We start from the raw sequence: 24969 nt of genomic DNA on the forward strand, positions 1-24969 counted from the left end.
CCCAATATATTTTGGCTTATAAAATCATGGCTCTACCCAATCTTCCTACATGACAGGGTTAGCTCACTATGCCATGCCAAAAAGGTTCTATTTCAAATAAATTATTCATAAAAACATCCATAGACTCTCACTGACTATATATCTTCCTCTATGTGAGTTAGAATACCTAGTAGAGTCCAAATAATTTCCTCTTACTTCCTTACTCAATACATCTAACATTAAAGTGAAATGCTTTCTCCCTTAAAAGTTATTTCACATTCATCACATCACAACCACATACTATTATCTCATGTTATGAACGCATTCACAATTCAATCATCTTATATCTATATATTTCAAAGTAGTTACAAAATCCATACACTTACTAGATTATCTTAGTTGAAATCCCCATCTTGCTAGGCAACGCTATGGCAAGCCCAAAAAAGGGAGTGTTGAAAAAAAAAGCTCTATTATTTGCTAAGTGAATGTCTTACTTGGTCAATGAATAGGACCACTGATAGTAATTCACATAAATTCACCTAGTGATTCCTATCTCACCCATCGAGTAACACATTTATACTCTTTGACTTAACAAAAATACATTATCACTTATTGAGGGTGTTACTCACCTAACGAGTGGACAATATTTACATAAAGACTCAAATTAATTATTTAATCATACCCTAGCAACCCTAATTGAACATAGATTCATCAAGTGTTTTAAGACTAAGCATGCAACCCTAAAGGACCCTACATGAAAACCCTAACATCAACTGCTCTAAATAAAGCAAAAAGGGAACTTATTGTGTTCAACAAAGTAGGATAAAACGGGAAGTCTTGTAGCCAAGAGTCCTACAATACACTCCTGCAATTGGATAGACAGAGGATTAGAAACTTTAGAGAGAAGGTGGAGGAAGGAAAAGGTTATACTTTTAAAACATATAATAGCTTTTATAAAATGAATCTGATTTAAGTGTTTTCAATTTATACTAAAACATTTTAATAATAAAATAACTGAGTGTCTATTATAAAATCTCTATCTCACTTAGTATTTTCTAGGGTATTACTTTCTCTTTAACAAGAAAAATTTTCATCCTCAAAAATTCACTTACCAAGAAAAAGGTGAGGATAAGATGTCTTCATGTCCTCTTCCAACTTCCATGTGGAAAAACCTGATCTAACATCCCACAAAACTTTCATCATACTAATCTCATTTCCTCTTAGATGTTTAACTTGTTGGTCTACTACTTTGACTGGTTTGGTCTCAAAAGTTAAATCCTCTCTATCTTACACATCATCCACCTCCATCAAGTGACTAAGATCAGGGATATATCTTTTCAAATGAGATGCATGGAAAAGAATGTCAAGGTTTACCAATTGAGGTGATAAAGTAGTCTCATAAATAACTGGTCTTATCCTTCGGAGAATATGATATGGACCAATGAACTTAGTTGATATCCTTTTAGACTTGATAAGTCTCCCAATACCAGTAGTAGGAGTCACTTGCAAAAACACATGATCTCCTACCTCAAACTTACAAGGCCTTTTCCTTTGATTTGAATAAGAATTTTTTCTGTTACAAGGCCTTCAATCGCTCTTGAATTTGCCTCACCTTTTCAATTGTCTGCTGCAACAACTCAAAACCACTAAAATTGTTTCCCCTTCTTGATACCAACATAAAGCAGTCCTACACTTCTTGTCATATAATGGTTCATAATGAGTCATACCAATTCTAGCATAGTAACTATTATTATATGCGAATTCCACCAAAGGCAAAACTTCGTCCAAACTCCAAAATGATTCAATACATAATATCTCAACAAGTCTTCTAGAGATTAGATCGTTCTCTAAAATTGCTCATTTGTTTGAGAATGGTAAATAAAGCTCATTCTCATTTTCTCCCTAAAGCCTCCACTAGTTTCTACAAAAACCTATATGTAAACCTTAGATCTCTATCCAACATTATACTTGAGGGTACACCGTGTAGCCTTACTACTTTAATATACACCTGTGTGCATTTTTTGCCAGTCTGTCCATTGTCACCCATATAGCGTCATGACCTCTCATTGGCAATGGTAAATGGAAATAAAATCCATAGTAATATTGTTCCATTTTTACTTAGGTACTTTCAGTTGTTGGACAACCTTAGCTTTTTGACATGTTAAACAAGTTGCCACATACTTTGCTATATCCTGCTTCATTCCTAATCAATAAGAGAACTTTTCCAAGTCTTGATACATCATAATCATAACAAGGTGGATGTTCCTTCTTCAAGAGTGATACTCTTCAATTCACCATCATCAGATACTATGGATCACCCAATGAGGGAATACTAGAAGAAAATCCCCTAATATTCCCTAAGCAAGTGTCTTCCTCGCTCAACGAATAGGACAAGTAATATGCATAAATTTGTCCAACGAGTCCTATCTCGCCAGTGATTCCTATCTCGCCAGTGAGTCATATCTCGTCCAATGAGTAAAACTTCCTTGCCTATTTGACTTAACAATAATACATTCTCTCTTAGTGAAGGTGCTACTTTCCGAACAAGTGGACCCTCTCCTGTCTCTCTGACTTTGCGAATTATGCTCTTGGTTAATGAAAGTCACTCTCATCCAACGAGTCTGCATAATTATAAAGTCACGACAAAGTGTTGAATTTGCTTCCTTATCTTAAGAGGGTATTTTTATTTTTCCATTCTCACAAGTCAAAACTATACAAGATAAAAAATGTACCATCTCATACCAATTGAATCAAACTTACCATTCTTTGAAGTAACAGATAATCAAATCACAAATACACATAACAAAATTTACTACAATCATCAATTCAATCCAAACACTAAATCATATTTTCAAAGCAACCAATTCACATTGTATATCAAATTCAACCAGTCCAACTCAGATTTCTACGACAATTCCATATTACAAAACAATCAATTTTAAATAATTAGCTTTTATAAAATGAACTCAATTTAACTTATTTATATTTATAGCAAAGCTTTTTAATAATAAATAATCAAGTGTCTATTATAAAAGCTCTATCTAACTTAGTACCATCTAGGATCTTACACTAAAACCAATTTGTAATATATAAATAAAGTAAATTTTATTTTATTAAACTGATTTTATAAAATTAGATTAAATTTAATTGATTTAGCATGATATCACATTCATTATTCGTTTTTCAAGATCATATCAAAATCGTTTTTTAATAAATAGAAAAGACTAAGTAACACTTTGTAAGATAATAATACTTTATTCTTACATTTGAGTTTATTAACTTTGTGTGTTTTCTATAAATTAAATCAATGTTGGTTAGAATTTTCTTATGACTTTTTGAACAAAAACAATCTAGAGATACTATCAAATTAATGAAAGTGACTTTAATAATATGATAAACAATAATATTCAAAGTATATCATATTTGGCAATAATGAAGTTGTCTATCTACTTAAGTGACTCAGATGGTAACTCACTATTAATATTCATATGTACTAATTTTAATTTCAACTCACTTTTACATAATTCAAATACCTATGTCCATTGGATTCAAAATATTAGTTTATGTTTAATAAGCATTGGTTTATAATACTTTTATAAATATATATTAGTTAATTATTTACTACAGAGATCATTAAATATTCTGAACTATCTTTGGATGTTTTTGAATTGTCTGAATGTGTTTGCTTATGTCAAAATTTCTGACAAGTTTGTGATAAAATCAAATCCGCCATGATTTGTTAAATCTAATCTTTTTTTTTTAAATCTTTTAAATACCATACTGATAACAGTTGAAAAACTGTTATTTTCATGCTTAAAATTGATACTAAAAGCAACCTTTAACACTTAGAAACTAGCTTGGAATCATGCTTTTATGCATATTTTTGGAAATAAGAGAGCTGGATAGGTTTATGCTTGATTTCAGTGTTTTATGCAGGTTTTAAGGTGAATTTGGTGAAAGAAGTGAAGAAGGATAAATATGGAATCAGAAAAGAACTCAAAAATTCCAAAAGGAGAAGTCGCAACTACCGCTCAGCGGCAGTTTACCGTTGTGCGGCACTCAGAAAACCACGTTGGTTCCGCTGAGGGGTGAAAATGCCGCTGAGGGAAAGAATCAATCTCACGCACTTACCGCTGAGCGGTAGTTTACGGCTGAGCGGCACTATTTTGGGCTTGGGCCTAATTTTCAGTATATTTTAGAATAGTATATAAGCTTTAGGACGTCCTAGGGTTTGTATCTTTGGCTGGAGACGAAGCAAACACTGTCTTTTCCACCCCTTGGAGGAAGATCTTGGATGCTCAGGCTACCTACTCCTCTTTCTAGGGTTTTATCTTTCATTCTTTCATTATTGTTCATCTAGTTTCACCATGAATATGGTGAACTAAACCTTGTATTATTGTTGGAGAAGCAATGTAATCTTGTGAAACTCTCATATATGGAATTTGTGTTTAAACATCTTATTTGAGATATATGCTTTCTTTCATCATTAGTTAGGGTTTTTCCTCTTTGCTCAAAGCATGCATTGTTTAGCTCATTCGATGCCATGATTATTGATTTTGTCGATATGGAAACGTACGGGGAAATCTAGATCCGGGGAAAATCTTCCAATAGCATATTGGTTGCCTTTAAGCTTCTGTGCTTCAGAATTAATTATTAGGGATGCTAGGAATTGTATGAACTCGTAATTAAGGATAGACCTTCTTGCAAGGTGATTCAGAGAGTGACATTATCATTGATGAATAGAATGATGAATTCCTAAAAGTATATGAGAGTGGATAAGATGAAATTGATAACCCCAACAACATACTCATCCATCTAATTCATTAAAGTGTTTGTATTCCTCTTCTCCATTGATCAAATTCATGCATACATGTTTAATTATTGTCTTTTGCATTTAAAACCTAAAATCAATTGTTCACAAGTCTTAAATAATCAACAAATCACATAACTAACTAGGCCGTGAGTCCTTTGGGAGAACGATACTTGGTCTTACCGAGTTCATTACTTGATACGATTCGGTCACACTTGCCGAGGGTCAAACAAGTTTGTGGCACCGTTTTTCGGTGTTCATAAATTTGTCATCACATACGATAGTGGTTAGAGCGACAACCGTGATAGTTTTGTGATTTTTATTTTTTATTTATTTTATGTTTCAAATATATTACATTAATGTGTTTGGAAATCGTCGTAGTTTTTATTAAAAATGATCATAGTTAGTGTACCGTATAGAGTATGGGCTGAAACGGTTACCATCCAGGACCGTTCAGTCCAGATGTTATATCAACTAAGTTCAACCAGCTTAAATGATGTTGGATCATAATTGAGCCAGTGTTTAAATCACTATTGGGCCAAAAGTCCAACAGACAATTAAAATAACCAAAGATATCTGATTAGAAATATTGATAAAGTTATTAATGAATAACTAACCGAATCTTCAGGTGAGTTTGTTATTATATTGTCTATGAAGCACTTATAAATACAATGGCAGGGTCAAAAGCCAGGTACGTTCAACTGAGACTCCACTACATTCTACTTACGTCCGATCAGGACTTAAATATTAAATTGTGATAAACAGTTCATAAAATCGCTCCTAACTTGAGCGTCGGAGTGCATTTTGCAGGTATCTTCCCCTATCTAGAGTACAACCGAACGACATCCAGAGTCCAAGCGAGCGGAGCACACGATTCCAACGTCGAAAAGCAGCAAAGCCACGTCAGAAAGGTTAGTCTCTCGGTCCTGTAAATCCCTATCGAAACATTTTGACACTCACCATAGGGTCGAAGCGGCATCTCGTTGAAACCACAAGGAACCAAGACGAACCCTCGGTCTCAACATTGCAACTTCGGATCAACACTAGGAACTTTCAAAGCAAAAGCTACACCACACGAATCATCATCTCTAGTGAAATTTCATCAACAAGGAAAATTAATTTTCCTTTATCCTACCTGCCATTGTGGGCCAAGGGTGAAGTTCTCCCCTTGCAAATTGGGATGGGTCTTCATTAGATGATTTATCTTTTCTCTTCCCAGTGACGCAAGCGCCGCACTCTCCAGACGCCCTCCCTCATCCTCTCCAAACCGAGTGGTGATAAAAGTTATAAACGAACTATCACTCTTGTAAACATAACCCAGGGATGTTTTCCGAGAACCCCTTGTCCTAAACTGAGCAGTGAGGAACGTTCTCACTAAACTCTCACTCTCGTCCTAAACCGAACGGTCGCAAGTACTTGACCATTTGACCTCACAAGTACTCTGCCTTCCAGCCTCAAAGGTATTCGGTCATTCTGCCTCACAAGTATTCGGCCATTCGGCCTCAAAAGTATTCAGCCAGTCGGCTTCATAGTGCAAGATCCTGCACATAAAAATCGTGCGACCTTGGGAAAAAGGGTCCAAAGAAAATTCTAAAGTTTGTCGTTCAGCCCAAAGAAGAAGCGACGACGTAAAGCACATTGAAAGCAAACTCCTCAATACAAAGAGAACAACCTCTCTCAAACTTATAAGTCCTATAGTTAACCTTGGCTATAGCCAAACGGTTAACTCGGACTTGGAGAGCATATGTACCGTATAGAGTATGTGCCGAACGATTATCATCTAGAACCGTTCGGTCCAGATGCTATATCAACTATGTTCAACCAGCTTAAATGATGTTGGGTCATAATTGGGTCAACATTGAAATCATTATTGGGCCAAAAGTCCAATAGACAGTTAAAATAACCAAAGATATCTGATTAGAGATATTGATATAATAGTTGATGAATAACTAACCGAATGTTCAGGTAAGTTTGTTATTATTTTGTCTATGAAACACTTATAAATACAATGACAAGGCCAAAAGTCAGGTACGTTCAGTTGAGACTCCACTACCTTCTACTTACGTCCAATAAGGACTTAAATATTAAATTGTGATAAACAGTTCATAAAACCACTCATAACTTGAGCGTCAGAGTGCCTTTTGCAGGTACCTCCCCCATCCAAAGTCCAACCGAACGACATCCAGAGTCCAACCGAACGACATCCAGAATCGAAGCGAGCGGAGTACTCGATTCCAACATCGAAAAACAACAAAACTACGTCAGAAAGGTTAGTCTCTTGATCCTACAAATCCCTATCGAAACAGTTAGACTAATCGTTTTTTTCAAACTTTTAACCACGTTTAAACTAAAGTTCTAAAACTGTGGTAAACTCAAGATTTATAGTAGTATAATTTTATGTGTTATTTTCCACGTGGTTTATATAATATATTCTAAATACCTAAAACTTGGTTGACAAGGTTAAAAAAGAGAGAAGCTTGAACTTGCGTGTTTTACTTATAAATTTTCAGTTTATGAATAATAATATATTTAATGCTATCAGCGAATTATATTCATTGTTTAAAATATTATAAAAATCAGATCTAACTTAAATACAGTAATATTGCAGTAAATGTTTTTAGTTTATTCTTTATTAATATATAAAGTTTACAAGAACAATGGTATTTCTAAGTTGTTTGATATTTTCCATTGCTGAAAACTAAACATTTAATTTTTGTCCGTGATTTTGATTTGCCCATTTTTTATTAGTTTAGTTTATAAATTTAAAAAATTCACAATTTTAATCTAATATTTAATTTTACGAGTTTGAGTTCTTTTATTTTGGTTTAAACAATTTTTAAATTCATCGTATATATTCATTTAAGATATAATCAAGAAACAATTTGATTAAGGAAAAATAAAAAGTAAAAAAGAAGCATGCAAAATAATTTATAACTACATCAAAAATATGAATTTTTAAACATTCTAGACTGAAATTGCAAATTAAAAATTGGAGAAAGACTAAAAAATCAATTTAGTATATTTTTTATGAACAATGTACAGAAAATTTAGACATGCCATCTAATAATGATGAGATAGTTGAAGAAAAAGAATTTTATAATAATGTGTATACGTATGACTTATAATTAAATATGCAATCTTTAATTATTGACTTGGCTTGTGTCTCAAAATATTGGGTTGGTAAAAGCACGAAAGAGTTGAAACTTTGAACCGCATGGACAGAAGGAAGAATCCAAGAAATTTCAATATTCAGTTATCTACCCAACCCAACTAAGAAATTAAGCAAGATGGAACCATAAATAACTTTTATTTGTTTTTTTGTCGTCAAGCATAAAAAAGTATTAAAAGCTCTTTCTAAGGAAACATATTATATACATTCTCGAAGTCTCACAGTTAGTTGAGAACCGAAGGGTGTCCTGCAAACCTGTCATTCTAACGAATCTTTTGAAGAAAAAATATTTTAAGGTTAACTCCAGCCAGCATGGAGCAGCCATGAGGAAACCCTAGATATGTTTATTTTACTTGGTTGGATACGAAGCCTTCGTGCTCTCAATTTTCTTTTTTATTTATAAATTAATATATGAATAGGATTATTTAATTTTAGTATTCTATATATCTATAAAGAGATATTAAGAGTGTTCTAATATATATATAGAAAAGATTTGAATTTTATAATGATATTTCAGTTGAAATATATTATTTCCTAATAGGCTTGTATATAAAAAAAAATCTCTCAATGAACATGTAAAGAAAGCTGAGAAGAAGAGAAGAAAGAATACAATAACAATAATAACCTCTACTTATATTATTGATATGCAAAAGTTACATGCAATACGTGTGTTTATATATAAAAAGGAGAAACTAAATAATAGAAAGGTTTGTTTAGGTATGGTTGAAATTGATTAAAAATTATGTATTTTGTAAAGTCTCACGTTATCTAGGATATGAAGGTTGATGATTATATAATGATTTCTAAGTTTATTGTTTTAGTTACTTCATATATAAGATATTTTGAGTTACTGTTTAACTTTTTCTTATATTTTTGTAGGTAAAGTGTTTTGAGAAATAGTTAAATTCATTCTCTAAAGAGTATAGGTGTATTTGAGGTCAAATGGTTTAAGAATGTTTTTTATGTGTTGTACAAATTTTCACATAGTATTATTCTTTAGTTGTCTTTAAACAATCAACGATAAGTGATTTCTTCTCAAAATTTGGAGTTTCTTGTATTAATTTTATTTCTATGTTAGAAGGGTGATTCTTAAGGTAAAATCGATGATGTTCTTCTTTCACTATATGTTTTCTCAACACATAACATCTCTTGAAAGTAGTGTTATCAAAATAGGTTGGAATTCGTGAGTTAACTCGGCTCACCATGTGTTTTAGTCGAGTTAGGTTGAAAAAAATTTTGAAATTTCGATACGGGCCAATTTTGCGCCCAACCCACTAAGAACACGACTCACCAACCTACCTAATTATTACTTTGTGTTTCAATATTATTGATTAATACTTTTTTTATTGTATTATAGATGTGGATAAAGAAAAAAAATGCTTCAATAGAGCAAAATATTGGGGATTTATACATTTAACACTCTAATCTTATAAACGAATAAGTGTTACAAAAATTATTAATGTTAGATACTTATTTATTTTGCTTTTTTGTGTTTGATTTTGGATTTTATTTAAAGTATAGAATGATTTTGGATTGTATTGTATTATTTTGATTTTGAATTGTCTTTGAAGTTTAACACTACTTTTGGACTTAAATTTATTTAGATTTGAATTAGAAAAAAATGTTAGTTTTTTTAGAATTGCAAAAAAAAACTTGTAATTAAATGAGCCAGTAAACCAACCTATTTAATCCACCAATCCGTGGTGAACCGGGCTAGATTCGAATTTTTTTGGCTCGTTAATAAGTGAGTCGGGTTGGGTTGGCTCACTAGATGACCAACCTGTGGTGAACTTAGTGGTGTATTTTGACAACACTACTTATGGTTGGACCAACCACAACTAGATGTTTAAGTTTGAAGGTCTGAAAACTAGGATTATAGAGAGTTTCGTTAAAACATCTACAACTTGAAATCTGGCAAGAAGGTGAGCATGTTGAAGTCATTGTAGTTGAATGTTTAGTTCATGAACCTCATTTCTTCAATTTTGCACCACAATTTTTGTATTGTGTTGCTTGATGGGCTAAACCATTTGGTTCTATTCTGGCATGCCATTTCTTCTTGCACCCCATAATTTCTTCCTCCACCCGATACCCATCTCCATTAGGGATGACAAAAAAACTCGTGTCTACGGATAAAACCCGTTGCGGATAGTTAGTACCTGTGGGTAATAGGTACTCGCGAGTATTTTAATACCACTAGTTAACAGGTCGGGTTTGGATATTATATTATTCGTACCCGCGGGTACCCGCTAAAAAATTGAAATTATATTTTTATTTTTAGGTTTAAATTAGGTTTTATTTTTGCCTCTTTGTCTCTTTGCCTCTTTGTCTCTTTGCCTCTTTGTCTCTTTGCCTCTTTGTCTCTTTGCCTCATTCTACATCTTTACAGCCCCGCCATGCCTCTTTGCCTCTTTGCGTGCCTCTGCTAACAAATTAAATGGCAGACATAAGTGTTATTGAGATTGTTTTATGGGAACTAATAATTGCTGAAGCAAAACTGTAGTGCTTCATAACTCGTGCTTAAAATCATTTGCTTCTTTGGTTTTCTTAGAAACATGAGTGCAAACCCTAACTTCCTTATAAATTTTCCCTAGTTTGCATAAATAATCCTTCTTTGGTGCACAATGTCTATTTTTTGAGCAAATACACATCCCTTCCATTGCACACCCATCCTTAAATATTGTCACCCCTTCTCTAAGTCCAAGCATTTCGTCTGTCCACTCGCTCGAGAAGATCCCTTCTGAGTCATACTCCTCTTTAACCTTCAAAAATTTCTCTGCATTGTCATACTTTTTTATTATTCCAAGAAATACTAAGTTTCTATTTTTGCCCCAGTAGGGTAATCCTCCATATTTGAACAACCCAATATGTTTTATTTCTTCAAGTATATATCTTGGAAAAGCCTAGGAGCCAATGGATCTTTACTACGATAGTAGGTGATGTCAAAATCCACAACGTCTTATGATTTTCCAAGGTAAGTGCTGGAAGCTGTAACATAACGCATAGGGATTCAATTCACTATTTCTAACTCATTGAGTGACTTTGGCTCCAACTCAACAAGTTTCTACACATCTTCCACGAAGCTTTTTACTACAGATAAGGAAATGCTAAATGCAATTTGGTAAAATATTCGCAGGTTGAAAACGAAGTATCCACATATTGAAAAAAATTCACAGATCTTTTTTATGCGGGTTTCCAACGAGTAATGGGTAGTTTTGTCCAGTGGGTCGAGTTGGGGGTAGACACTATCCGTGCTCAACTCGACCAATTGACATCCCTAATTTCCACTCATATCCATATTACTTCTAACAAAATTACCCTTGATTAAAAACTAATAAAAATCTTAACATAACCCCTCTCCCTCTCATGAGAGTGTCATTGCACCTCCATAATTTGCATCTCCATACTCTGCACAATATTTGATGTCAGAAGAGTTCTTCTCCATAGTTTGAAGGAAGGCTACACTGCACTACACCTCCATTAGAGGAAGTCGCATCTCCCAACACCTCCATTAGAGGAAGTCGCATCTCCCAACACCTCCATTTGGTAGTAGCATCTTAAGCTTCATTGTGCTGCACCTATGCCTCCATGGAAGCTTCATCACACCTCCATTGTTGAAGGCGTCAGATCTCCATTTGGTGGTATCCTATGAAGAGCGTTGACAACGTGAAGAAGAAAGGTTTGTTTACATTTCCATTATTGATGGGTTGTTTCTGGGGAAGGGATGTCTGGTGCGATTTTTTTTGGATTTCGAATGCATTACGAATTATGAAATCCATAACATATTGGGAAATCCGTAGCATATCGTGACTTAGTTAGGATACTGAATTGTGCAGTTTATAACACGATTTTGAATCGAAAATGATATTGGATTGTAGAATTTTTGAAATGTTTTTACATACCAAATCGTACAATACAAAATACTTTCTATGAATTCACGACATAATTTAATATGTTATATGAATTTCAAAATCCAAAATGTAACATATTCATAATCTAAAAATGGAGGTGCAGGGCGTTGTAGGGATTCATTTTGAAATTGATGAGTTATTCCATACTCATCACAAAACTTTTCAAAAGATTCATTTTGAAATTCACCACCGTGATCACTTCTTAAGGTTTTGATTTTCAAGTCCTTTTCATTTTGAACACGTTTTGCAAAGGTCTTCAATGCTTTAAAGGCTTCACTTTTCAAAGTTAAAAAGAATGTCCAAGTAAACCTAGTGTAGTCATCAACAATCACAAGTGCATAATAGTTTCCACCAAAAGTTTTAATTCTAGATGGACCAAAAAAGTCCATGTGCAAGAGTTCCAAAGGTTTTGATGTAGAAATTATGCTTTTGGATGAAAAAGAAGATTTGGTTTGTTTCCCTTTTTGACAGGCAGAACATAATTTATCTTTTTCAAATTTTAGTTTAGGTAAACCAATTACAAGATCTTTAGAAATCAGTTTATTTAGATGTTGCATATGAATGTGTGCAGCTCTTTTATGCCAAAACCAAGGGTTTTCCTCTTTTGCAACTAAACATGTTATACTATGACTGGATGCATTTTCAATGTTAATCAAATAAATATTATTATGCCTAACACCTTGCAGAGCAACATCAAAAGAATTATGAACATAAACAATACATTTATCACTTTCAAATGTTACCTTGAGACCTTTGTCGCATAACTGACTTATGCTTTGGAGATTATGCTTGAGACCTTCAACATATAACACATCTTTTATGGTCAAGGTATTTCCTCCTCCAATGTTTCCAGTTCCAATTATTCATCCTTTGTTGTTATCCCCATATGTTACAAAACCTTGCTTCTTCTTCTCAAAAGAGATGAACCTCTTTTTGTCACCAGTCATGTGTCTTGAACAACCACTATCAAGATATCACAATGACTTCTTTGATTTTGTAGGTTCCTACAAAACATGTTAAGCAAGAATTTACGTCCCTAATCTCATTATGGGTCCATGGGGTTAGTACATGCAAGCAAACATTATTTCACAATTTTAACCCAAGCATATTTTCCATTTGGAATTCCAAAATGTTTAATGTTACATTTGTTTGTTGTATGACCATGCTTCATGCAATAAAAACAACAAACATCATGTACTTTGTTTTTCACAAAAGTCCCATTTTCAACCCATACTCTACGAGTTCTCTTAACTTTAGACTTTTTATGATGATCCATGTTCTTGCTACTATTATTGCCCTTTTTAAAGATAATTTTATCATATGAGTTAGGCTTGGTTGCCTTTGCAAGTAGATTTTCAAGAATGTCAATATCAAACATATGATTCTTACAAGATAAACATTCAACAGGTTGTTCATTTGCATTAGACTCAGACAATTTAGTTTCTAGATTACTAACTTTATTTCTTAATACCACTTCTTCATCTAATGCTTTCTCATATTTAATTTGCAAATCCTTGAACTCATTTTTAAAATTTTTATGAGCAACATCTAGTTTCTCAGATTCATTTAACAGTTCAAGAAATGCCTTTTGTAAATCAAATCCATCACTTGACTCAAAACTAGAATCACTTACTTGGCTTCCAGCATCTTCTGAGTCTGCCATTAACAGAGATTTGCTTCATCATCAGATTCACTAGAGCTTGAAGAACTAGAGCGTTTTCTTCCCATGCTATGTAAGCTTTCTTCTTCTTGGGAAATCTTCTTTCTATCTTTTCTTCACTTTTCTTGTTCTTAGGACAATCAGTCTTCAAGTGTCCTCTTTCTCCACATCCATAGCATTTCACACTTGATGGAGAACCTTGATTCTCTTTTCTTTCCCCATGATATTTGTTTTTTCCTTTTGCTCTCATGAACTTAGCAAACTTCTTTATCATGAGGCTCATGTTTTCCTCATCATCAGAGTCATCATCCTTATTTCTTTTTGACCTTTTTCCTTGAGTAATTTCAGTTTTGAAGGCAAGAGTCTTCTTCCTTCCTTGATCCTCTTCAGCAGTCAATCTGTGCAATTCAAGCTCGTGCTCACGAAGCTTTCCAAAGAGAATTGCAATCGACATTTGGGTGAGATTTTGTGACTCTGAGATAGCTGTCACCTTTGGTTGCCAAGACCTGTCCAATGATTTCAAAATTTTTACATTCAATTCATCAACATCAAAGGTCTTACCCAAACCGGTTAGATGATTCACTATGTGAGTGAAGTGCTTCTGAACATCAGAAATTGATTCTCCAGGCTGCATCTGGAACATCTCATACTCCTGGATGAACGTGTTCTTCCTTACACGCTTCACATCATCAATGCCCTCATGTGTAACTCTGAGGACTTCCCACATTTCCTGTGCTGTCTTACAAATAGAAATCCTATAAAACTCGTCAAGTACAACAGCAAATGAAATAATATTACGAGCCTTGATGTCAAATTGGGCTCTTCTGTTTTCCTCAGCAGTCCAGTTAAAATATGGCTTTTCTACTTCTACACCATCAACAGTACTTTTTGGGAATATAAGGACCATTTAGTACAACTTCCCATATGCCTCTGTCAACAGACCCCATAAAAACTTCCATCCTGACTTTCTAGAAGGCATAGTTATCACCAGTAAAAGGAGGTGTCTGTTGATGGAAGCACCCTCGGCATATACTTGATTTTGATGACCGACCATTTTCGAAAAATTTGAAAGAATATCAAAACAAGCTCTGATACCAATTGTTGGAACAATCGGTACCGATATTGCGCAACGAAAATAATAAAACACAAAGTACAATACAAATTGTTAAAAGGAAAGAGCTTGTTTGGTCAATTTAAAAAATGGTTCCTTTAATTTTTTCTTAAATGTTTTATCAAACAGTTGATGTGCAGAAAATGTAAAGAGTGTAGGGAGTAGAGAAAATCACAGTAGATTTTTATCCTGGTTCGAATTAAAAGATTCGACGTCTAGTTGTTAATCACTATAAAGAGTGATTAACGATTTCACTAAAAATAGTTTTACATATTACAAAATGGAGAATGAAATAAGAGTGATAAAACCTTCCTTCGACAAACGAACAGGAAGGAAACTTCTTTCGACAAACGAACCGGAAGCAAGCAACGAGCACTTTCCTTCGACAGAGGAACTGGAACAGTGCAGTAGAAAATCTTCCTTCGATAAACGAACCAGAAGAAAACAACTTTGCCAGCTTAAAGAGAACCGCTCCGATCTTTGACACACAAAGCGCGAGCTTCTCCTATTCACAAGACTTGACAAAAGCAATGAACTAACACTTAGAGAACTTCCTCAGATCACACTGTATTCTCAAGTGACTTAGATAAACCCTCTAAGGGTTTAAACCACTATATATAGCTCAAAGGTCTGAACTCAAAAAGACACAATACAACTGCCAGTGATAATCGATTATTATAAGTAATAATCGATTATTCAAGTCCGTTACAGGTTTCCAAAAAAGGTGATAATCGATTATTCTGAGGAATAATTGATTATATGCGAGAGTTGGGCAATTCTCATCCAGACCAGGATAATCGATTATTTCAAGCAATAATCAATTATCTACGAGAGCAATGGTTTTTGAACAAGGCTCGAGATAATCGATTATTACATCACATAATCGATTATATGCGCAGATATCCTAAAGACAATAAATTTCTAAGTGTTTTACATGTTCAAGGTTATTCCTAATACATTTCCAGTCTACAAAAGTGCTTTTAAATAAATTACAACTACATTCTTCGAGTTCTTCTCTTACAACATCATCAAAATCATTATCTATTAAAATACCAATGCACCTCATTGGTAACAATGATCACTACTCAGTGGCCACAACTTGATGCTTCTAAACAACCCATATAAACAACCCAACACGCATTGCGTGAACACAAATTCATATCTAAACAACAATCTCACATCATCACTTAAACATGCCAAACATTATAGCACCATAGTGCAATGAGAAATCAAAATCCCATATTCTAAAGGTAATACATGTACCTGATGTGTTGTACCTACATTCAGACCCTACCAAGAGGAAATATATAACCCTACTTTACACTACGAAACATCATATGTTCATGAAATCGTTCATCACAACCTATATTGCATCTTGATCTACAATAATAAGGGTTGACATAGGGCATAGCGAGAATCACAACAACAAAAAAATAACAATCACAAAACACAAAACAAAGGTCATCTTCCGTTACGTTAGTGTCATTATTTGCATCTTCGTCCTAGATACATATGGAAAACCCTTAACCTTGAATGAGCTTCCAAAAACTATAAAAGGTAGACATTCATTAATCATAATAATCATATTGGAAGGAACTAAAATAGAAAGAAAAACTTGTCCCTAATATATTTTTGATGGACAATGTGTTAACTTTCTTATGCAAGAAACATAAGAGAACTACAAGAGAATGATTAAAAACAATAACCTCTACAAGTTGAAATAATATTAATTAAAAATAACTTTTAATATAGTTACCAAGAATTCAAAAACTATATACTTACTTATGCAATACTTATGCAAGTAAGGTGCTAAATAAATCTCTTTATCACCTTTTTTTTAACATCTCAGTTAAGTATTTTTTGATCTCCTCCAATTTATTTCTTACACTTTGAATGATAATAAGGTCAAGAAATTCATATGTAGTAGCATTCTTCTATGCATTGCAATCAAGGTCCGAGATGGCAACTTTTGAAGCCTGTGCAATACCTATTTTACCGTAGCATGATAGGAGAGGGATCTTAATGCACCTAAAGGCTCACACCTGTCTCGAAAATTCTGTGGATTGTTGAGAACTGAAAAAATTTGTTTACAAGTGTCCAAATGGTTATGGCGGCTTTTGTTGCCCAGAACACTCAAAAGGGAATCCTTGATAACCCTTTTCATTTTGCAACGAGTTATTTTAGACTTAAAAGAGCTACCAGTCACTATCATAGCAAGAAGATAGAGACCCTTGGTAGTCAAATTATCAAGCAATAGTGATATCAACCTTTCCATGTTCAGTGTTTGAATCAAACCAAATTACCTACTCTTAAGTTTAATCTATTTCTCCTGACGCTTAATTTGTGACAAAATTGACAGTGCATCTGTTCTATCAAACTTCATTGCTTAGCTATACCGATCAAACCAAAGAAAAATAGAATGAAGTTACGTGTAGTCTCTTGTTTAACCCCAGGGCAAGGAAAACCAAATTACTATATTTCCTTTGCAAGAGCTTCTACAGAAAAAAAAAAACTAAATTAGATTAGAATGCAGCACAATTACCTGACCCTTTATCTTGGAAGTCAATTTGAATAAAAATTTGGCTATGCGATATTTCAGGTTTTTTCAGAGTAACTTCAACACTAATTATGCCTCTATTTTCGAGAGGTGTAGCCTAGTGAATAGACGATTATAAGAAATTTCACTTAGCCAAGGTGTTGATTAAAATTGAAAATTATTAGAAGAAATGGATATGAAACACAAAAATAACTAGCAAATAACACCATTCAGCCATTAATCATCCAACCTCAACTAGACTTTTGTCAATAATAAGCTTATTCAATGTCAGAGTCCGAGTTCAAAGCACATCCATGCCTGTCATTTCTTCAATGGTTGTCATCCTCTTTGTGATAGCCCCCTGTAGACATTATCTCCATTAGTTCTTCCCTGCATATATCCACCCAAATCCAACGTGCTCAACCAAAAGACCTGACTAACTTGTTGAGATAGTTGTGAGAACCAATGAACATGGTCACAGACAAAACTGTGGGCATGACAATTGGAATTCCTCCGATCAGAAAAGTACAAGGAGGTTATCAATTCCTAGAAGATATGTTCTATCTTGGATGGGATACATAACAATGATCTCAATAACCATCCCTACAACAATTGAACATATGCAGAAGTTCCCAATTGCAGTTAAGACTTGGAAAAAGCAGCAAAAGACGATAACAATGAAATTTGAAATTCTGAGCAATGAATATCAATGAGACTGCGAGGGAGGTGTGAAAAGTTACATTCTCTCATAAGTTACCTTTTGAAAGTAACCCACTTGAATTGTGGTATAAACAAGATGAACAACTTTCCCAAAGAATGTATGAACACCAGTAGCAATGACACCAACTTCAATCTCTCCCTATTTGCAGGTTGAACTAGAGTATACTCCATCACCAGGACCCTTTGTCACTAGAAGTGATTCACCTGTAAGTGCGGACTAAAAAGCACAAAGGAAAAAAATGATAATTGACTATTTGGATAATTCAAAGAACAAATACTATAACATAGATATATAAAAATAATAATAATAATAAACCACGTGATCAATTTTCAAAGGATCCTCTTCAAGAAGCCGATCATTTGGTGGAAAAATATCTGGAAGCTTGATGCTGATTATGTCACCAGGAATTAGGTGTTAACACATCGGCAAATGTACCGAATCGTATCAAGTAATATAAAATGGTAAGACCAAGTATTGTATTCTAGAAAACTCACGGCACTAGATAGTCATGTAATACCTTAACTAATTAAGACTTAAGAACAATTTCATTGGTTTAGAATGCAACGTGCATAAAAAGTAAATATGAATGCAATTTGATCAATTAGGGCAAAATACAAAATTGAATGGATAATATGAGATGAATATGTTGTTGGGGTTTAGATTTCACCATCCTTACTCTCATGCATATAAGAATTCATCTTCTCCAGATCGTGGTTTTGAGGTATTTCCCAATAATAAAGAAGATCATAAAATCATGCTATGAATGATCAAAACATAACAAGCATCAAGCAAAGGAAAAAATCCCTAACAACTAATGAAAGAAGCATATAATAATTCAGAACAAATTCAAATACATGAGAGTTTAGAGGTTACATCTTTCCCAACAACAATTGAATTTAGTTCTCCATAATCATGGAGAAACTAGGTGTACAATGGAATGAAAATGATAGAAAAACCCTAGAAACTGAAGAGGAGAGCTCCCGCATCCAATTCTGCCTCTAGAGAGTGGAAAAGTGTGTTTTTGCATCTCTGCTGCCCAAAGATACAAACCCTAGGACGAATAAATCCTTAAATAAAGCAGAAAACAGAGTCCAAGCCCAACATGCTGGCGCTCAATGTTAACAACATTTTTAATGAGATGAGTAGGTTGTTGGGGTTAGATTTCACCAAGTTCACTCTCATGTATGTAAGAATTCTTCTTTGTGCATTAATGTTAACGTCACTCACTAAATCACTTAAACCCGATCCCTCGGCGAAATAAGTCTGTTCTTAATCACTAGTTCATGCAATTCCTAGCATTTCTAGTAATTAAATGTGAAGATCAAGAGCTTTAAGACGACCAAGACTCATACCCTCATCCATGAGAAATATTACTCTTGGGAGTAATTCAACAAGAACCTGAATTGTAAGGAACCTCCCGACACTCATGCAATTCATAAATCATGCTATTGAATGAGTTAAACAAAGCAAACATTGTAACAGATGAATTACTCTAACAATTAATGAAGAAACATATATTATTAAGAATAAATTCAAATACATGAGAGTTCACAAGGTTACACCATCCCGAGTTTAGTTCACCATAAACATGGTGAAACTAAATGAACAATGGAGAAGAATGAGATAGAAAAACCCTGAAAGTAGAAGATGGAAGCTCCGCATCCAAATCCGCCTCTAGAGACTGAAAGAGTGTGCTGCTGCGCTTCCTCTGCCAAAGATACAAAAGCTAGGACGTCTGGGTCCTTTAAATAGAGCGAAAACATAACAGAAACAAGGTCCAGCCCATGTCGATGGCGCTCAAGCGCCCTAAATGGGGCGCTCGGGCGTCGAACGGTACTTTCTGGCGCTTAAGCGCCCAAAAGGGGCGCCCTGGCGGTGTGCGGTGCAATTCTGGTGCTCAAGCCCCCCTGAGGGGCGTCCGAGCACGGTGCGAGAAGAAAACTGGCACTCTGGTTGACTTTTCTACACTCATGTTGACTTTTCTACATTCCGACTCCTTCATACTTTGACTCCTCTTCCAAATCACTTCATTAACCTACTAAAACAAGGGAATTTAGTCATAAAATCATTAAGTTCATCCTCAACTCTCTTATTCACACAACTTAACAGAAAATCATGATTTCAAGGAAGTTTATAAGCAGAAAAGGGTGCATTTAGTATCAAAATTACATCACAGATAACGGTATTTTCAACCGTTATCACAACCGCAAACTTAGAACTTTGCGTGTCCTCAAGGAAAAGAGATTGTAACTCATCTTTTCAGAATAATTACTACAATGATTCAACATTTTTCAAAACCTTTTTCTTCTAGGACAAGAAATCACTTTTATCAACTTAGCATAAGGATGTCAGTCAAGATGTGCAGATGAATTAATCTAATCAAAATCAATGTGATGCTCATATAATTCAATAGATGATATCCTTAAGAATGTTTAATCAACCAAACAAAGATGTAATCAGAAATTCAAAGAACTACTCCTCACCAAGGAAAGTGTCACTCAAGCACTAAAAAATGTATCACTCAAGCACTCAAAAGTGTATCACTCAACTCAAAGGTGTATAGTGAGGTGTTGGTGTCTTTTTCACTCTGCTATCACAATGTCACACAAATTAACTTTGCCTTTCATTTAACCATAATCAAACAAACTCACAAGCAATTTCTCATCACAAGGGCTTTTTATGGCTTGTAACATGGCTGGGCTAGGAAGGAAATTGGTTTTTCTGGTCAGCAAAATCCTTGAGTTAAGAGAGACATTTATGATTTCATCATTCAAGCACAAACTCTCTTTCTTTTTCCCAACTTTCCCTTGCATTGAGCTTTTCTTTTCTTTTCTTTTCATTTTTCTTTTTCTTTTGCTTTTGCTTTTCAAGTACCCACTGCTTAGCTCAATGATTTTTCTTCTTCCTTTCTCAATCTTTCCAACAACCCCAAACTTGAACCTTTGTCAATACCTCATCAAATGTTCTCAACCCAACTCAAGGTCAAGATTTAAAAAAAAAAAGCTTTTTCAAACATACATAAGGCTCAAGGTTCAAAGGTTAGAACAATTTATTCTCTTTTCAGTATGCAAAAATTCATGTGAAGGCTAAAAGAATAAGGGACAACAAAAGATGGCCTTGATCATATGAAACCCGCAAGTGTTAACCCTCGGCAAGTGTAACCGAATCGTATCAAGTAATAATAAATGGTAAACCAAGTATCGTTTCCCAAAGGACTCACAACCTAGACAGTTATGAGATTTGTTGATTAAATTACACTTGTGAACGAATTCTTGTAGGTTTAAATGCAAATACTGAAAATTAAATATGAATGCATGTGTTGATCAATTGCATCAAAAGTAGTAAAAGTGATTGATGTAAATTATGGAATGATGATGTTGTTGGGGTTTTCAATTCATCATATCCACTCTCATGTATTCAAGAATTCATCTTTCTTCATTAATGTTAATGCCACTTTCTAATTTACCTTAAACCCAATGTCTCGGTGAAGAAAGCCTACTCCTAATCACTAGTTTACAAAGTCTTGTCTCCCTAACAATTATTCATGCACTACATTCGCACAGAAGCTTAAAGGCAACCAATCCTCCTATCCCTATGTCTAGGCAATATTACTATTGGGAGAATTTCTTCATGTCTAAATTTATCTATATGTGTCCATACAAATAAAATCAATGATCATGTAATTGAATGAGTTAAATAAAGCATGCATAGAGTATAGAAGAAAAACCCTAACAATTAATGAAAGAAAGCATATAGATTAAAGAACCAATTCAATACATGAGAGTTTCAAAGGATTACATTGATTCCCCAACAACAATGAAAGTTTAGTTCACCATAATCATGGTGAAACTAGATGAAAAATAATGAAAGAATGAAAGATATAACCCTAGAATTTGAAGAGTGGAGCTTGAGCATCCAAAATCCTCCTCCAAGGGGGGAAGAAAGTGTTATTTTGCTTCGTTTTGGCCAAAGATACTAAACCTAATTCGGCTGAAACCCTATATAGCCTTCTAAAAACTACAAAAAAGTGGCCCAAGGCCCAATAAAATGGCACTCAGCGGTAAGTGCAGTTCTTTTATTTGACGCTCAACTACAGTTTTGCCCCTCAGCGGTGACTGCGTGACTTCAGAGTGTCGCTCAGCTATAAAAGTGGCATTGAGTGGTACTTGCAGCTCTTCTTTTATGCACTTTTTCTTCCTTTTCTGAATCCAACTTCTAGCTACTTCACTTCTTCCATTCAATTCATCTTAAAACTTGCAAAAACAAGGAAAACCAAGCATAAAACCCATCCAACTCTCTTATTTCCAAAACATAAACAAAAGCATGATTACAAGCTAGTTTCTAAGTCATAAAGGTTGTTTTTGATGCCAAAATTAAATATAAAAATAATAGTTTTTCAACTGTTATCACAACCCCAAACTTAGAACTTTGCTTGTCCTCAAGCAAACAAGATGTAACTCAATCTTTCACCAATCTATACAATGGTTCATCACATTCAAAACTCCTTCTTTCAAGATAAGTAATTACTCAAATCAGCTCAACACAAAGAATTCATTCAAGATGCACACATGCTTTAGTGTTCACTTAATCACATAATATCCAACAGATGCTATTCTCATGAATGATCAATCAACTCAGCATAGATGTAAACATGTGTTCATGGAATCTTTCCTCACTAGATAAAGTGTTTCACTCAAATACACAAGTGTATAAGAGATCACTCCTTCACTCTACCATCACAATGTCACATGAATTAACTTTGCCTTTCATTTAACCATAATCAAACACATTCACAAGCAAGTATCATCACAAGGACTTTTCTATGGCTTATAATGTGGCTGGGCTAAAAAGAAAATTGGTTTTTCTAGATCACAAAATCCTTGAGTTAAGTGAATCATCTAAATACAACCATTCTTCCTTCTTCCCAACTTTCTTTTGCATTGAGCTTTTCTTTTTCTTTCTTCTCTTTTCCTTTTTATTTTACTTTTCACATGCTTAGCTCAATGCTTTTCATATTCCCCTTTTTTAAACCACCCAACAACCCCAAACTTGAACATTTGTCAATACCACAAGATATCTTCAACTCAACTCAAGGTAGAGCTTTTCAAAAAGGGTTTTCTATCATGTTCAAAGCTAAGGGTTCAAAGGATAGAACACATTGTGCTCTCTTTTATTGAGCTAAAATAATTTGGCTAATAAAGGGTAACAACAGATGGCCTTGATCATATGACACATACAAGCAAGTGATTCAATCATAGAAACCTGAGTAAAGTCATTCATGCTTTCAATGTAATAACATTCATTCACAACAACTCTGGAGTTCAAAACCTCACATATAGGTTCATTCAAGATTCCACATACACATCCTGCTTAGCATCATAATCACAATCACAATCACAACATCATGCATTTGTTCACATAGCTCGTGAACCACCACATGTATATCAGCATATAATGCACAATCTCAACATCAATCAATATCCAAGCATCAACAAGCAATCTCATCATGCAAAAATCACAAGCAAATCATCATAGCAGATAAAGTTTCAAACTGAGTACATCACACCCTATTCTAAAAACAGAAGCAAATAAGTTCAACTGTACAAAAAAAAAACAAAAAATAACAAATCCTACTCTAGAGGTGATAGCATCCATCAGTAGATGCTATCTCAACTCCTCATCTGAATCTTCCTCCTTTTCATCATCCTCAGCATCTTCAAAAGCATCCTCATCATCCTCATCATCCATAGTTGAAGCTTCAGCTACTCCACCTCTACTGCCTTGGGCTTGCTCCTCTGGCCATGCCACTACATTATGAAACTCATCCATGGTCCACCTATGTGCTGGGGGTGTATCATATATCCCAATAATCATCTTTGTTGTGGCCACCTGCCCTCTATGGATGGACTGCATGCTAGCATCTATAAGAGACATATACATGTCTCTCATCTGAAATGGCTCTTCCTCCTGAGGCTCTGTAGATGTCTGGCCCTATGGTGGTCCTCTGAGCACACAGTACAAAAGAAGCATCCTACTGACAGTAATGTCTGAGACATGTGGGCATGGCTGGATGTTGGCATGAGAAAATGCCATCCAATACTTTGCTAAAGGAGTCAGATCAACTCTCCTGATGTTCACAACAGCACCATTCCTGTTTCTCTGAAAGTGTCCACCAAGCACACATAGCACACTTTCCACATCACCAAAGTCCGCTTCTTCTTCCATATTGAGATCAAACTGACACTGCTCACCAGCCCATTCAGTATTTAAAAATCTATTAATGGAATCAGGGTCATACCGAATGATGTGTCCTCTAACATAGTTCAAATAATCCTCAATAGGATGACCACCCAACCTTCTTGCGTTGGTGTAAAATTCTTTCACCATTGCGTTAGATTAAACCTTGGTGCAAAAGTGAGTGGAAGAGAGGTTTTGTGAAGGGGGAAGAAGGGAAAAGTGAAGAGAACTCTTTGGAGAGTGCTTGAGAGTGTGTGGGAAGAGGGAGATCTGAAAATAGAAGTAAAGTCGCGCCCTAGGGTATAAAAATACCCTAATGGGCCTAATTTCGCTGAGCCCAATTGAACCAAACCAGTCCACCCAACTCTACAGTATTCGCGCTCAGCGGTAATTACCATTGAGCCGCATTTGTAGCACCTACTCTCCTTCTTCCTAGCTTGCCTTAGGTGTCTTATATTCATGCCTCTCACTCACCTACTCTCCTTATGTTCTCACATCACTCATACATTCCATGCCTATCATGCATTTAAAGCAGAATCAAAACAAACAAACAAAAATAAAGTAAATCAACTGGGTTGCCTCCCAGGTAACGCTTGTTTAACGTCATGAGCCTGACCCAAAATCCTCCGGCACCCTTTAGGAAGTGCAAATCTTTCCAACACCCATCAGTAGGTGTAAGAAAACCTAGTATCCTTCGGTAGATACTCAACCACCTAACATCCATCAGTAGATGTTATACCATAAAATCTCAAACAATATAAATCAATGTCCCAAAGTTTATAAAATTACATAACCAAAATCAAAGAAATTAATGTTCTCAAATCACTGGGGTGCCTCC

At 34.7% G+C, this 24969-nt stretch overlaps 1 protein-coding gene and 1 pseudogene across 1 annotated transcript; both read right to left on the bottom strand.

The window, feature by feature from the left end:
* Window positions 1-14012: 14012 nt before the first annotated feature.
* LOC148194272 (uncharacterized) lies at window positions 14013-14433 on the bottom strand. Its single transcript, XM_088097163.1, has 2 exons — window positions 14088-14433; window positions 14013-14032 (listed from the first exon to the last, which is right to left on the bottom strand). The coding sequence occupies exons 1-2, from the start codon at window positions 14431-14433 to the stop codon at window positions 14013-14015; spliced, it is 366 nt and encodes a 121-aa protein (XP_087953289.1).
* Window positions 14434-17414: 2981 nt separating this feature from the next.
* Window positions 17415-24969, bottom strand: part of LOC148194273 (plasma membrane ATPase 1-like) — a 68749-nt pseudogene continuing 61194 nt past the window's right edge.

This window comes from Vigna umbellata, chromosome 8 (genome assembly GCF_029865625.1).
Source record: "Vigna umbellata cultivar VRB3 chromosome 8, Vumbellata_1.0, whole genome shotgun sequence".
Taxonomy (NCBI): Eukaryota; Viridiplantae; Streptophyta; class Magnoliopsida; order Fabales; family Fabaceae; genus Vigna; species Vigna umbellata.